Source organism: Crocodylus porosus, unplaced genomic scaffold, assembly GCF_001723895.1.
Source record: "Crocodylus porosus isolate Cpor-Errol unplaced genomic scaffold, CroPor_comp1, whole genome shotgun sequence".
NCBI classification, from domain to species: domain Eukaryota; kingdom Metazoa; phylum Chordata; order Crocodylia; family Crocodylidae; genus Crocodylus; species Crocodylus porosus.
Genome location: NW_017728926.1, coordinates 7,267,123 through 7,283,048, shown reverse-complemented (window position 1 = coordinate 7,283,048; position 15,926 = coordinate 7,267,123). Strand labels below are relative to the sequence as shown.

The 15,926-nt window shown below is 47.1% G+C and overlaps 1 protein-coding gene across 1 annotated transcript; it reads right to left on the bottom strand.

Moving 5' to 3' along the window:
- Positions 1 to 10,950: 10,950 nt before the first annotated feature.
- TMEM52 (transmembrane protein 52) lies at positions 10,951 to 15,915 on the bottom strand. Its single transcript, XM_019541292.1, has 5 exons — positions 15,755 to 15,915; positions 15,628 to 15,671; positions 14,861 to 14,905; positions 12,810 to 12,979; positions 10,951 to 12,288 (listed from the first exon to the last, which is right to left on the bottom strand). Exons 1-5 carry the CDS (start codon positions 15,890 to 15,892, stop codon positions 11,972 to 11,974), a joined length of 714 nt encoding a protein of 237 aa, XP_019396837.1. The 5' UTR covers positions 15,893 to 15,915; the 3' UTR covers positions 10,951 to 11,971.
- Between the last annotated feature and the right edge of the window lie 11 nt (positions 15,916 to 15,926).

The following is a 15,926-nucleotide window of genomic DNA, read 5'->3' as shown; positions in this document are numbered from 1 at the left end:
GACCCAGAGAACAGTGGATCAGGAATGGAAGTGGAAAAGGAGAGGAAAACCTGGTAATACTGTATGTCCTGCAGAGTTCAGGAAAGTCCATCCTAACAGATGTTCTCTTTTTGTGGGGCTAGATTTACAAATTTATCTAAAATCATAAAGGGAAATGTTGCTTTTGAAAATCCTACTAATTGTCAGCAACTTTAAGACTACATGACCTTCTGAGGTCCCTTTCAACCCTAATATTCTGTGATTCTATAAAATAACTTTTTTCTTATCCTAAAATATAGGAACAAAAAAAAGATTTTCAGATAAGAAAAAAGTTATTTTATAGAATCACAGAATATTAGGGTTGAAAGGGACCTCAGAAGGTCATCTAGTCTGGCCCTCTGCTCGAAGCAGGACCAGCCCCAACTAGATTATCCCAGCCAAGGCTGGCTGGGTCTTAAAAATGTGCAAGGATGGAGATTCCACAACCTCTCTGGGTAATCTATTCCAGGGTTTTCCTACCCAGCTAGTGAGAAAGTTTTTCCTAATTGCTAACCTAAACTTCTCTTTCTGCAACTTAAGTCCATTGCTCATCTGCCACCACTGAGAACAGTCTAGGTCCATCCTCCTTGGAACCCCCCTTCAGGTAGCTGAAGGCTGCTATTAAATCCCCCCTCAGGCTTCTCTTCTCCAGACTAAATAAGCCCATGTGCACCAACTCCCTAACATTTTCATTGCCCTCTGCTGGACTCTCTTCAATTTGTCCATGTCCTTTCTGCAGTGGGGGGGCCCAAAACTGAACACAGTACTCCAGACGTGGCCTCACCAGTGCTGAGTAGAGGGAAATAATCACTTCCCTTGATCTGCTGGCAGCGCTCCTATTAATGCAGCCCAGGATGCTATTAGTCTTCTTGGCAACAAGGGGACACTGTTGGCTCATATCCAGCGTATTGTCCACAGTAACCCCCAGGTCCTTTTCTGCAGAACTGCTGCCCAGCCAGTCAGTCCCCAGCCTGAGCTGGTACGCGGGATTGTTCCATCCTAAGTGCAGGACTTTGCAGTTCGTCTTACTGAACCTCATGAGGTTTCCTTTTGGTCCAGTCCTCCAATTTGTCAAGCTCTCTGAATCCTGGCCCTACCCTTCAGCATATTTACTACTCCCCTGAGCTTGATGTGCATTTTGCTGAGGGTAAAATCCATCCCTTTTTTTAGGTCATTGATGAAAATATTGAACAAAACCAGCCCTAGAACTGGCCCCTGGAGCACTGCATTTGATACCAGCTGCCAAGTAGACATGGAGCCATTGATTACTACCCTTTAAGCCCAATGATTCAGCCCATTGTCTATCCACCTTACAGTTCATTCATCCAACCTGTACGTCCTTAGCTTGCTTGCAAGAGAGATTTCCTCATCTCTCTCCTCCTCCATACCACTTGATCCAATAAAATGTTATTAATTTAAGAGTCCCATAACTTAATGCTTACCAGGCAGGAAAAAAATTCACAAGCTCTTCAGCCAAAAGCATATGCTCCCATGAGAGCTGAAAATAGTGGTAATTTCCCTTGCAGCAACCTGCTATTGAAAATCAGAAGGAAAAGAGATTTTCTTTTCAGATATTCACCACAATTAAATACTTGAGAAAACAGAGATGGTTTAATGATATCTTGTCAACCCTAATAAGTTGGTAGTAGTTTAGAGAAAGGTGTGGTTTTGAACCTAATGCAAACCCTAATGCAAACTGATTTAAATAAGTTTAAACCAGATTTATTGCAGTTTGGCTTAGATCAATGAGGAATCACCTAGGTTAAGCTAAATAGAATAACTCTGAAGCCAAAATAGGAGTGTCCCATTTTGAAACCAATTAAATCCTCTTGTGTAGACAGGGCCTGTGTTACAGTGCAAACAAATGGTCTCTTACAGGCAGGAGCAAAAATGAAGTTAGCTCACAAAACAAAACCCCCAACCAAAAACAAACCCTCAACTTCCCAGTCAAAACACTGGCCACCAATCAAAGAGCTGAGAGCCAGTTTAATGTTTCTTCCCATCATGACCGCATGCTCTTGCTCATGATAAATTCCCAAGATCCTTTTGCTAAAATCTCCTCCGTGTGGTACTGCCTCTTACACAGATTAGAGCACTTCCTTCAGCTATGCAGGGTGGGATTCTTGACACTGAGTGTCTATGCCATTGGGTCCGAACCTCAGGGCATGACCCCTATCAGGGTCGCGGGGGGGTCCTCAGTAGGGTTGCAAAGGGCCCCCCCACACACACTCACATAAAAAGGGGGCAATGGCAGCTCCCTTGCCCCCGTCCCTGGGCTGCTGCTGCTGCCACCACACTGCTCCCAGCAGCCCTCGTGGTGCCATGTTGGGAGGTCCTGTTGGTGGCCAATTTAGGGCTGCAACAAAAAAAGGTTGGGAACCACTGGTCTATACACATGCAGTTGGAGGGGTTGGGGGGCACTTCAAGTAGGGCAGTTCTGGGAGCTGCTTTAATTAAAGAGCCCACTGTGCCACATGTATTTAGCATCCTGCACTTCAAAATAGCAGCAGGGGCGCTTTAACTAAAGCTTATTTGACGAACTTTAATCAAAGTGCCCCTGTCGTCATATTGAAACATGAGGATGCTGAAGACATGTGACACGGAGGCTGCTGGAACGTGCTAATTAGCATGCTCCAGCAGACTTGCAGCAAGAGCGGGGGGCTGAACTCGATGATCCTCCGGGGTCCCTTGCAGCCCGAATGTCTATGAAATGAAATCTATGAAATTGAGCCTGCTGTGGTGTGTGCAAATTAGCACATACTGGAGCAGAGCTCCAGCACGTGCACAGGTGCCTGTTATTTCACCATTCAGATGGAGCCAGTTTGTATCAGAAACAAGACCAAATTGCCCGTGGCAACAACGAGTGCCTAGGCTTTTCACGTCACAACCAGGAATTCGGGTTTGATTGAAGGGCCACTATGCCAGTCGAGATGGAGGGGGATTTTGTTGTGGGGGACCAAGAGAGGAGCAGGAGCTGCATTCTCTACTACCTTTAGCCCCGGGAATGGGTTTACTACAGGAACCGCTTGGCGGGCTCAGCCCCAGAGTGGGTCTGTGTGAGCAGAGAGCCCAGGACCAGCCTTTCACTGCACAGGGCTCTCCTAGAGTTCCCTGCAGGCGCAGGACCTCCGCCGTGCACAGTCTCCAGGTCAGGGAGCTAATGGCACACTAGGGCCAGGCCCAGCAGGGACATGGGGACCTGAATTTGCTGGGCAGTGGCATCCCTCTCTGCACTTTCGTCCAAACCAGGGTGAAGGGGAGGTGGAAGCAAGTGCTACTTGTGGCACTTCTCAAGCCTCTGTTGCTATAGTAACACCTCTCGGGGCAGCCCTCAGCCATTACTGAGGTTATCCTCAGCACTGGTCCTTGTCCTTGAGGCAGGACCCTGCTATTATCTCTTGTGGGGACTGCAGAAGCAGAGAGAAGAATTGGTCTTCCTAGAGCCTCAAGGGAGCCTGAGGTGAAAGAGGGATTGCCTGCCCTCTGCCTGCCCTGGGTAAGCATTGATTTATCTTAGTTTTCCAATGTGTCCATCACTTTCTACAGGGACCTCCTGTTTCTTCCAACTGGCCAAAGTGTTAAGACCCACAGGAGTCAAAATGAGCAACAGGAAGGCAATGGAGGAGGGATTTCCCTCTCTCTTGACAGGGCAATCAGGGCTTTCTTGAGGGTTGCATTGCTGTCATCCAGGACATCTTCAGCGTCCACAGGCAGCACGTAGTGACCTGCTTCAGCCGCTGGGTGTCAAGGGTCAGGGACAGAAGTTTCATAAACCAGTTTGACACAAATCAGTTGAGTCTGATACTGCATTCAACCAGGATCATCTCAAACCGGTTTTAGCCATTTTGAAACTGGTTTATGTGCACTGAACTTCTGTTCTGTTATGGGTTTAAACCTGTCTCTGGTCACTTAAACTGATTTATGTGTAACTTCTGTCCCTAGCCAAGGTGACTGGGGCCCGTGGTAGGGAGGGTGCCAGGGGCTCAAGCAGGCCTAGGCTTGGTGGGGGTGGGGGAGGAAGGGGAATGAGAAGGCTTCATTGTTAGCAAACAGTGTCATTGAGCAAATGAAGGAGGACCTCAGCAGTGTTGCTGCAAGGGACAGGGATTTGTCCACGTCGAGGCTGAACAGTAGTGCCCCCATAGAGTTGCACAAGGACTCTCTCTTTACCCTGTAGTTGCACCTTTGGGGCAGTCTGTGGCAGAAAAGGCCTCGGGGGAAGGTGGAGTGAACCTAATAGCTCTGAGGACAGACAGGTTGGGGAGATTTCTCCCCTCTCCTCCTTGCATTTGGAGCGTAAAGGAGCCCTTCCCCTCTCTAAAGCTAAAGCTCAGCAGAAGGTCCAATTTTTTTGTTTGAAAAATTGGATGGAAAATGGCCACTTTTCTAAACAAAAGCTTCTCCTGACCATTCCCATCTATTTTAATCAAAAAGGAGAACCAAATTCACCCTCTGAAATATGGGCCTTGTCAAACCTGTTCTATTCGGTATGTAAATCTCAATGGTTTGATTCATAGGAATCAACCTTAATTTATAATCATAGCATATCACACCGTTCTTGAAATCAATATTATAGGCATCTGTAATAGTAGCCCAACACACTACAGCATCACTATTGCCAAATACAGTGTTTGGGACCATTACTTTTATAGTGTTTAATATACAAGAACAGTTAGCAAGATTTTGTATATGGGGGAGGCTGTAGATAGTATGTAAAAGAGGAGGAAATGCAGCATTTCAAGACTCCTGTAGGTTGTTCAATGAGCTTTGGTTCAAAGTGCCTCCCTACCATTTTTCAGTGTGGGGACGCTGATACACATGACACTCAACGTGCTTTAATTAGCATGGCTCTCTGAGCACATCTGTAGATGCCCTGAGACAGCTTAATAGTACTACCAGCCAAACTTGTCAAACCTACTTATTTTACAAAGGCTCACCTGGTTAACTAATCCAATGCAACAGCAGGCAAGTTGCAAAAGACAAAAAGGACCTACCTGCCTCAAAGGCCAACAAGAGTGAGATGGGTTTAGCAATGGAGGAATCCACTGAGGGCTCTCAAAATCTAAAGGCCAGTGGGTTTAGAACTTTATTCCATCAGGTAATCCCTGATTTAGCAGGCTCAGCCCCCCACCCAAGACTTGGATCGACTCCAAGAGGCTCCAAGATCTCCCGGTGGATCGGGATCCACTGATTGGTGACCACTGCTGTACATTAATGAACTATGGGTTAAAAAGGCCAAGTGCAAGCTCACTATGTAAAAGAAGTAGCTCAAACAGCTTCTGTGAACACTAGCAGTACAGGCTAGGGAACAGCATCCTGCACTGGAACGCAGGGGGTTAGGGGCTAGCTGTTCCCTAGCTCTGCTGCTAATCTGCTGTAGGAGCTTATGCATGACACTTCACCTTTTCATGAATGCAATAATTACCAGTGAGCTCTAATGAAAAGAGCCATATAAGAGGTGGGTACTGTTCGTAGCGTGTTCTTATTTTTCCCTGTGATTTTGAATACAAACATAGCATGCTTTTCTGGTTTAACAATTAAAAGGCAAACTACCAACAGTCAATTATCAAAACAGTCTAACAGGAGCATACAGGCTTCACCGGCATTGTTTTGCTTCACAACAGGAAGTTGTGCCCATGTAACACGCCAGTGCTGGCACAGTCTGGATTTGCATCAGGAACTCTGCAACTTATCACAGTTTGTTTTAGAAAGTCATAGCCTGGAAAAACCCAAGCCTGAGCAGAGACGGTCATCTGGCTGGAAAGTATACAACAAAGCCTGCTTCTGCTTCCATTGAAGTCCAAGGCCAGATTTCCTTTCACTGAAATAGGAATACGATCGTGTCCTTGCTCTGTGTAACATTTGTATTTCACTTGCTGAAATCAGAGCCCTGGTCTGCCCCTGTATCAGTTCGTTTCTAGTAGTGAGGAATGTAACTTGAGCACAGGGGTTTAGTGCTTGGTCAGCAAAGCATGCAAGTTAGCGATGTGTGTGAAAACTGAACTCAGAAAGCCCCAGTCACAACGTGGTACCACCTGTAGCTCCGCGCCTCTATGATCATTTCCCACCATGAACAATCTTTCCCAGCAGACTTAACTGAGTCAGTAAGTTTTCATTTGGTCTGGAATCAAACAAATGAGTTCTCACCCTGTCTGTGAGAAGTTTGCTTTGCAAACTATCACACATCACTGCAGTAAGGAGGAAAAATGTTTCATACTCTGAAGAGCTTCTCATTATCATTAGGGCTGTGCAAAGCTTTGGGTGGTGATTCAATTTGGAGGAGATTCAGCCCGATTCAGTGGCTGAATCTCTGAATCCGAATCGAATTGGGACCAATTTAAAGGTCCAAAACGATTCAAAGCTCTCCGAGTCTTCAGAAAAGATTTGGAGAGCTTCAGTGATTTGGGCAGTCCCCAGTGGCTGCAGCAAGGGGCTGCAGCTGACCCCAAGCTGGTAAGTAGGGGCAGGGGACCATGGGGGGACTCCTGCCAGCCCCCGGCCCAGCTTCCCCAGCCTCAGCTCAGTACTTAAAAAAAAGCCCTGGTGCTGCCGGGCAGGGGGGCGATCCCCGCTGCCTGCCCCTGCCCCACACTGCATGGGGAGTTCTGCACAAGCCCCCCAACACCCCCCTTGCTCCCCCATGGGTACCCCACCTGGGCCAGCTCCAGCCCTTTAAGAAAAAAAAAAAAAAGCTGAGGAAAACAGCAGGACTCACTGCTCCTGCAGCAGCCTCGGGGCTTTGGGGGCACATGCAGAGCCCCCCCACATGGTGGGGGGCAGTGGGGATTGCCCCCTGCTGGCAGGAGTGAGTGCAGAGATTCTCAGGGTTTTTTCCCCCCCTTAAAGGGCCAGAGCTGGCCCAGGTGGAGCACTCGTGAGGGGTCTGGGGGAGCTCATGCAGAGCCCCTCATGCAGCGTGGGGGAATGGGGGGGGAAATGGTGATGGCCCCCCACCTGGCAGCACCCATTGAATTTGGGCTTTTTTCCCCAAAGAGCCGGGAGCTGGGGCAGGCGGTGCACGGGCCTGCAGCAGTCCAATCTCCAAATCGGATTCGGCCGAATTGAATCAGGACAGGGATTAAAATCAAATCACTGTCCCCCGAATGGGCTGAATCTGAATCCAAAACGAATACTAGCTGCTTTGCACAGGCCCAATCATCATCCCCCAAGGCTAAGATCCAGGTTGGCAGAAGTGCTGAAACCCCAAAACCCTAGAAGAAGCTAACAGAAACTGAAGAACTAAAGGATACCAGGTCTTTAGCATGCATCATTCATTCATTACTAGGGACTTATCAAATTCATGGTGGAAGTAGGATGTGCGGTGGCTCCTTTAACCTTGCAGGTTCCCCCATGTGCTCCCCCCCGCGGTTGACTGGCAGAGGGGCCTCACCACTCCCTTGTGACTGATAGGGAAGCAAAAACTGCATTTTTAAACATGGCACTGATTTTGTCCCCCCCTGCTGGTCAGCAGCAAGCAGCATGGCTGCCAGGGCCCCACAGCCGTTCAGGGGCAGGAGGTAGAAATGGTGCCACATTTAGAACTGCAGTTTTCATCTCCCCACTGATCAGGTGAGCTCTCACTGAGCTGCAAGGGGGGTCCCTTCACCAATCAGTGGCAGGGTGGCATGTGCAGGAACATGCAAGATTAAAGGAATTGCAGCATGCCCCACTTCTGCCATGAATTCAGTAGATCCCTATCCATTACCATTAGAGGGTGGCAAGAGAGGAGTTTTCTGCAAAACTGTGTGTCCTTGTTAGGAGCCAGATTTCAGTTATTGCAGTGGATGCTGATGGTTTTGCTTAGTTCTGAATTTTCTCTTTGTCCACCCAGTGTAGTCTCAAAGGCCCCACTCATTTCACTGCCAGGGCAGGGGAAGATACTCGACCTTTCTGCAATGTGGAGAAAATCCAAAAGAAACGGAACTAAAAAAACAAAACAAAAAGCCTTGCCAGCAAAGACTTGGAGCAGAATTCCCGGCTTTGAGCATATGTGACTTAAAACCGCCTGTTCTGACCCCAGCTCTGTATTTCTTTGCTTATTGTGGTACAGCTGTGGTGTAGTTATTAGCTGCATCAATTAACAGGCTTAAAATAAGTGTCATAATTGAGAAGAATAGGAGCCAGGAGAGCTTAAAGAAAGGAAATAGCCATGAGACTTAGCCACATAGTTTCAGTGCCTTTTGTCAAAGCAGCTGACCTCAGAAAACACCCATTCACACAAACACTCCCTCCTCCTTTTTCCTTGACTCATTCACTCCTGCAGTTTCAGTCACAGGAGTGTAAATATGAAATACAACAGAGGCCAGTCATGCTGCCGACTCTAGAAACTAAATCATAACAAGCCTTACCTAAAAAGAAAGACTGGGATTGGGAAAGGCAAAAGTCTCTCCACCTCACCTGCTGTGATGCCTCATCAGTTACCACCTCTTAGTTCAAGCTGGAAGGTACTGTGACTGTCTGGGATTCATTACACTAGCCATTACCTCCCCATCTGAACCCCACCTGCAAAGCCCACTCCCTGCTGATAAAAGCTGAAGGGCATGAGGCTGCAATCAGGGGAAGGTTGTTGGGAAAGCAAAAGGGAAGAGAAAGAAATGTCAACAGCCACCTGAATTCCAAAGCCAAGTCCTTATAACTGATTAAAATCTGAGCCACTTCCTTCTATACCAGGCGCCCAAGTGCTGATAAACAGAGTAAAGTCCATGATTAGTCCTCATAGACCATTGGCTTATTCTTACAGTAACCAGGAATGTTTCCCACTCTAAATTCTTTTCTTCTGACACAGAATCTTCCACCAAAGAGGTTATTCACCTTGGCAGTAAACATTTTTATTTGCTACAGCCATCATAATTGGGCCCTTTACTTTGGGACTTGTTTGCCTTCCCCTTCCCTTCACTTCTGCTCTTGTACATTGACAGTTCAATTGCTTAGTGTGCAAGGCTTCAGCACTCCAATAAGTGTACTTAGATCAGGGGTCAGCAACCCCTGGCATCCATGCCAGAGCATGGCACACAAGGTAGGGAGGGCAACCCTGGCCCCCTCCCCCACCATCTGCCTGGAGGCGCACATGCAGCTGCTGCCACCAGGAAGCTGGCGCTCCAGAGCCTGGTGCAGCTGTTTGCAGCCTGCTGGCTGCCTGTTCCAAATGTCCAGAGCCAGGGCTGTGTGTGGCAGGCAACCGGGAGGCTGCAAATTGCTGCACCAAGCTCTAAAATCCTTAGCTGGGTTCCATGGTGGTTGCACATGTGCCTCTGGGCAGACAGCAGGGGAGGGGCCAGGGTTGCGCTGCCCCAGGCCCTTCCCCTGCCATCCACCCAGAGGCATGTGTGCACCTACCACCAGCAGCCAGCCTCACTGGGGCTCTGGAGCCCAGTGCAGCTGTTTGTAGCCTCCCAGCTGCCTGCCACAGCCAGACCGTGCTCTGGGCAGCTGCAGTAGGTGACTGGCAGGCTGCAAACAGCAGCTCTGTGCATGTACCTTGGGGTGCAGGGCAGCAAAGGGGCCAAGGCAGCACAACCCCAGTCCAGAGATGTGCATACACCTGTTGCCAGCAATGAGGACTGGGCCCCTTCACAGCTCCTCCATAGCCTACCCCTACCATGCCAAATTTGAGACATGGGTCAGGGTTGAGGTGTTTCAGCACTCCAGCTAAAAAACACTGCTGACCCCTGGTGTAAATGCTTAGAGCTGGATAACTGGATACCAGCAGTAAGCCTCATTAATTACAATTTTTGCCCAGTACAGCTGACTGCAGCTATAGCTTCTTTCCCATCCTGTTTTCTTCCACTTCTGAAGTCCACATTACCCTTGATCTCAATACTCAGTTTTCCTTCCAATAATTGCAGCAAGAAAAAAAAAAGGTCTGAACAAAATTGCATGTTGACATCAGAAAAAGTGACATTATCAAAGTTTGATCAACTTCACAGGACTAGGGTTTTAGAAAGTTTTATCCAGAGGCAGGTTTATACATACAGAAAAATTTAGTTTAGAATCCCATATAATCCACTCTAGGAATAGCTAGAGAATGTGAAAGAATCCTCTTTATTATTCAATGCTTCCCACATCTCAGAATCATAGAAAGTGAGGGTTGGAGGGGACCTCAGGCAGTCATCTAGTCCTACCGCCTGCTCAAAGCAGGACCAGCCCCAACTAAATCATCCCAGCCAGGGCTTTGCCAAGCTGCGTCTTGAAAGCTTCCAAGGATGGAGATTCCACTACCTCTCTAGGTAACCTGTTCTAGTGCTTCACCACCTTCCTAGTGAGAATTTTTTTCTCCCCAATATCCAACTTAGAACTCCCTTGCTACAACTTGAGACCATTGCTCCTTTTTCTGTTATCCATCACCAGTGAGAACAGTCCAGCTCCATCCTCCGCAGAACCACTTTTCAGAGCGTTGAAGGCTGCTATCAAATCCCCTCTTGATCTTCCCCTCTCCAGGCTATATAAGCCCCGTTCGCTCAGTCTTTCCTCACAAGTCATGTGCCCCAGCTCCAGAACCATTTTCACTGCCCTCCTCTGGACTCTCTCCAATTTGTCTATGTCTTTTCTGTAGAGGGGGGTCCAAAACTGAACACAGTATTCCAGATGGCTTCACCAGTGCAGAATACAGCCAAACAATCACTTCCCTTGATCTGCTGGCAACGCTCCTACTGATGCAGCCCAGTCTGCAGTTAGCCTTCTTGGCAACATAGGCACATTGCTGACTCATATCCGCCTTCTTGACCACTGTAACCCCCAGGTCCTTTTTTGCAGAGCTGCTGCTTAGCAAGCCAGTCTCCAGGTTGCAGCAGTGCAGGGGATTCTTCCATCCTAAGTGCAGGACGTTGCACTTGTCTTTGCTGAACTTTGTAAGATTTCTTTTGGCCTAATCCTCCAATTTGTCTAGGTCACTCTGAATCCCAGAGATATGAATATCACATATTTTTCTTCACATTCCTTAAAGTTAAATTACTTGGATCTCACCATAGCAAGTGATTGTTTTAAAAAGGTTATATATTTTATTATTATTTAAGAAAAATAACTATAAAATAAAGTAAAAACTCATGATAAAAGACCAAGCATTGCCGTTTTAAAATTTTACTTCCTGAAATTTACACTACTGGCTTACTGTGCTGACAGGGCATTAAACGTTTACGAAAATATGAGTTTCCAAACCCATTGGGTTCAGTCAGCAAAAAGAAGGTATTGATATAATTAAAGTATTCCAAGTCACATGTAAAAGTTACTCCATGAAGCCAATTTGCACTGTAACTGGCACAACCAACAGGAAGAATAGCATAAACATCACTTCATTCTGGAAATGAAGCATTTTTAAAGGATTCAGGACTCTAGAAAGTTGAGAAATCTTTTCCCTGCCCCCCACCCAGCCCCTGATATCATGAAACATAGCATATTGCATTTCAATCCATACACAATGGTTAGGTCCTTGAATGACGTTTTCCTTCAGTTTAAGGAACATTTGCCGTTACGTAGCAACGAGTTCAGCAATTCAGCAATTTGCTGGACAGTTAACCTTCTCCAAAGAAAAGACAAGCTGTAGAAAATCTGCGCTTTAGCCTCCACTTCTACTCAAGTTTGGGAAACTACCATCTGGGAAAAAATGATCCACCACTTGTGCCACTCTGGCATCTACTAAAGGCTTTGCTAGAACAGTAGCAAGCCACTACCCTTTTTATTCCCATGAGTACAGGGCATCGTTTTTCACAGGGAGAGACAAGCTAGTGTCCATGTCTCACCCATAGGAGATATTTTTAAACTACCCTCCTCTTATTTCATGCGATACCCTTGAAGCATTAACAGAAGGTTACTGCAGTCATAGGAAACATTCCTCTCCTATGACAGATTATTGCAAGGACTTGAAGTTGGGCATCCTTCCATGGTAACCTGTCCAAATGTTGTGTCCTCGGTACTTCTCAAGGTCCTTGCACCACTCAGTCTCCCACCCCTTAGTGGGCTAGAACTGAGGTTGTTCTGTTGCAACTTGTGGGTCACCTGAACTTGGCTGTGTCTCTGGATCGCCAGGCACTGGATCAGATGAACCCTGGTGCTGATTTGGTTCTTCAGGTGTCCCCCACTCTGAGACGTCACTGGGTTTCTGGCCCACTAGCACTGTCTCCATGTAGGGCTTGCCCATTTTGATGGCCTCATCATAAGAGGGCGGCAGCTCCATAGCATAAAGGCTGTAGGCTGGAGGAGACATAGTGCTCCTATCCATCTCCCCAAAGGGAAGGGGAAGTGAGGTGCTCTGGGGGTATTGCAAGGAACTGTATGCTGAAAGAGAAAACACCAGAGGACTTAGACATCGAGTAGAATAGGATTCTGCATAAAGATGTAATCCTGCCTTCTCTCCCGCCCAACAAAATTACTGCACCCATCATGATTGGCATTGGTAGTCAAGAACTACCATGAGGGAACCTGCTCACCCCCATTGGGAAAGCAACTAAGAAAAAAGTGCATTTCTCCAGAACCAAGTCATTCTTGCCTTCTACCTCTTACTCTGGATCAGATGGACCCTGGTGTTGATTTGACTTCCCAGGTGTCATCTGCCCAGGCAGGTCACCGTGTTTGTGCTGCTTTGTGGAAGTCACTTCACCCGCTGTGCCCAAGATTTCCATCCCACCGGCCCAAGAATTACATACTGGAATGAGTATGTATGTTAGCATCACAAACAGCCACAGTGTTGAGAATGAGTGACCATTTGCCTTGAAGATATGAAGACTCTGAAGTGGGAATGCCCTATGTAGCATCTGAAGAGTTAAACACCAATTGATTAGTTACTACAAAACACTCACAGGTAACCGTGCTGTGGGCAGTGCTGTCGTTGTCAATAGTGATGACTGTCAAATCATAGGGACGCCTAGGAAAGGCCTGGACTGGGGGCCTCTTTTTCCGGCAGCAAATCTTCACACAGCTTGCTGTGATACCACATAGCAGAAGCATGAACACAGTCAGCAGGATCAGCCTAGGAGAGGTAGAGAGAAGGGAAACCATCCCTTTATTACTGATACTTTCCTTCTTCCACATATGGAAGAAATGTAAACTATTAGGGACTCCCTTTGAAAGGCCAGGCTGAATTGCACAAGAATCAGTTTCAAGAGGTGCTGACTCCTGTATCTGGGTGCAAATTAAATACCCAGATCAGAAGAGACCTCAGTATAATTCCATCTTTTTTCTGATTAAAGAACGTTAGCAGGTTAAAAATCAGACCTCCAAAATAATTCCTTCTTTGCACTCCCAGATTATTAAAAGTCTTAATGGCAAAAAGTAACCTACAGTATAATACAGGGCATGTTTAAACAATCTATTCTCACTGAATTTTAACAAGAGAACCTTTCTGTTAGCACAAGCAGCTCTCTTAATGCACACCAGTCAGCTATCAAGTCTGCAATGTGGGGCCTCAGTTTTACGATAGTTGCCCCATTTCCATGGGACAGTATTTAATATGCTGTAGAAAACCAATGCATGTAGCTGCTTCCTCTCAAGTAGTTTGAAAGACACTTTCCTACCTTCCAGCTATAGCCATATCAAATTGCTACTTTAGAAAAGCCTTTTTTAGGCTAATTTAGGGTCATTTTTTGTGATGTGAACACCCTGCCTTGGTAGAATTTCACAATGAAACATTCTACTAGTGAGAGAAGAGATTACCTCATCACCAGCCAATCAGAATTTCCTAGCACTCCCCAAACTGAATGAGGATACACTCTTAGCAAAGCATTCATGTCTAGGCATGTTAAGAGGGACCTCTGATGGAGAGGAGATGCTGTATTCCAGTGGTGCAAATCTGCACAGCCAATTTCACTGGCACTTGAGTGTCACTGCTTGCAAGCGTCAGCCAAATCACAGCAGTGATCAAGACAATCTTAAAATGACCAGTAATTTTTTAAACAATTCTGCATATCAGCAATTCCCCCCCACCACTCTGGCTAAAAGCCTACATTACTTTAGTCCCATTGATGAAGTTGTTAATATTGGCTCACTTGCACTATCCCCCAGGAAGTTCAGCATATATGCATCTGATCAAATTAAGCTTTAAGCCAGGTTAATTGTAGCACACATTCTGGAGGAGTGACCTAACTCTATAAAAACCATGTTTGTCTTTCTATTCATTTTTTCTCCTTTATAAAAATAAAACCAGCCAATAAACAAGGTTACCAGTTTGTCAGTGAACAGGAGTTCAGCAATCCTTGAAAGAAAGAACATCATAATGTAACAGTTTTCCCTCCCATAAAAGGTAGAGATATGAAGGAGAAACATTACATGATACAATGCCAAGCCTTACTCACGCTGGGCTGCAAATTTCTTTAACAAGGTTATCTGTACAGAAGAGATATGAAGGCTTTAGATTTTAACAGTGATTCTCAACTAGTGTCTTTCCTTATGATCCTTGTTGCGGGGCCGTGCAATGTTAGCACCGTTAGGTGCGCAGACATGATTTACAAGATAATCCCAGAGATTTCAGATAGGAAGCCATAAAGTTAAAGACATTTCTGACCTGCTGTGGTCTTCCTAAGCTCTTTGTGAGAGAAACATTGTTCTATTAGTTTTCTGTGGCCAAAAATTAAGTGAAAACTGAGTGCTGACATTTTCCTATGAATGCCTTGTGAAATGGGTGGTTCCCCCACCTTTTCAGACTCATGCTGGAGGTTGGAAGCGAGGCACTACAAGTATTGTCCCCCATGCATCTGATCTAGCTCGTCTGAGATGTACTCCACTGGCAGCCTTCATTCACCTAAGTCCTCCAGTAAAAGCCACAATTTGATAAGTTTGTCTCTTCCTATTGATATTGTTTACCACAACTTCTTCCGAGTCTATTCCACATTAGATAAGAGAGACATGAACTTACCAGACATACCACAGGCTAGTCCAGCTAGACATATTCTGAGTGCACCTACAAACAAAGGTAGATAAATGACTAACTTCAATCTCTACATTCAGGCATTACGTTTGGTGACAAAAGATAAAGTTTATACCAATTGCAAAGTGAAGAAGGGAAGCCAAATCAGCAGCTTAAGAAAACGGACCCAAAAGGAACTTAGGGTGATGCTAAAATGAAGCAAAACCCGAAGCGACTGCGGGACTGGAAACTGTAAAGACCTGCAGAGTTTATGCATTCAAAAGGCCAAAACGGCACGCGAGAGTCAGGCGTTTGAATTCGGTGGAAGGTGGACACAACTTGGGTCCGTTTGAAAGTCCCAGCCTGAGGCAGCTTCCTTCCTCCTGCTCAGACACTTTTGATAGCATCTTTGTGCAAGAGACATTTTACTCCAAACCATCCACGATGCAAAACATGGGTGCCCCTCTCCCTCAACTCAGCAGCACACTGGCAGGGGAGAAGAAAAACACTGATGCACCTGGCCAAGTCATGCACACTCAGCTGCAGAGAGCCAGGGCCTTTACCCCTCCAGTACCACCGGCACATGCATGGAGATCATCAGGATACACAGGCTGAAGCAAATTAAAGCAGCATCAAGCCTCCAGCTGCTGGAGATGGTGCTTATTGCCCCAGGCAGCTCTCCAAAAAGGCTTCCAAAAGGGAGGATCTTGCATCCCAGCCCGGCTGGCGGGGAGACAAGGACAGAGGCGCTCTCGGGGGCGGGAGCCGGTACTTACTGCTCAGGGGCCTCGCAGGTAGTCTGGGCAGAGCCGGGCGCCGCCTAGGAGAGGAGGGGAGAGGAGCAGGGTCAGACCGCGGCGCCGCACCCGCCCCGCAGCAGCCAGACCGCGCGCCCGCACGCACCTGCAGCAGCAGCAGCGTGAGGAGAAGGAGGAGGAGGAGACGGCGGCGGTTGCACCCGTTGCCAGCCATGCTCCGGCCACACCCCGCACCGCGGCCCCAAGGAGCCGCCAGCCGGGCGCTGCCCTCCGGCCCGGGCATTTATCCCCCGGCCCGGCCCGGCCCAGCCCAGCCC

Bases quoted from the DNA above. Each gene is read 5' to 3' on its own strand.
- TMEM52 (XM_019541292.1), bottom strand. From the start codon at position 15,892: ATGCCCGGGCCGGAGGGCAGCGCCCGGCTGGCGGCTCCTTGGGGCCGC. The intron at 14,906-15,627 runs GTAAGTACCGGC...CTTTGTTTGTAG, and splicing joins ACCTGCGAGGCCCCTGAGCA to GTGCACTCAGAATATGTCTA. The intron at 12,289-12,809 runs GTGAGTGTTTTG...TTTCTCTTTCAG, and splicing joins TGCCCACAGCACGGTTACCT to CATACAGTTCCTTGCAATAC.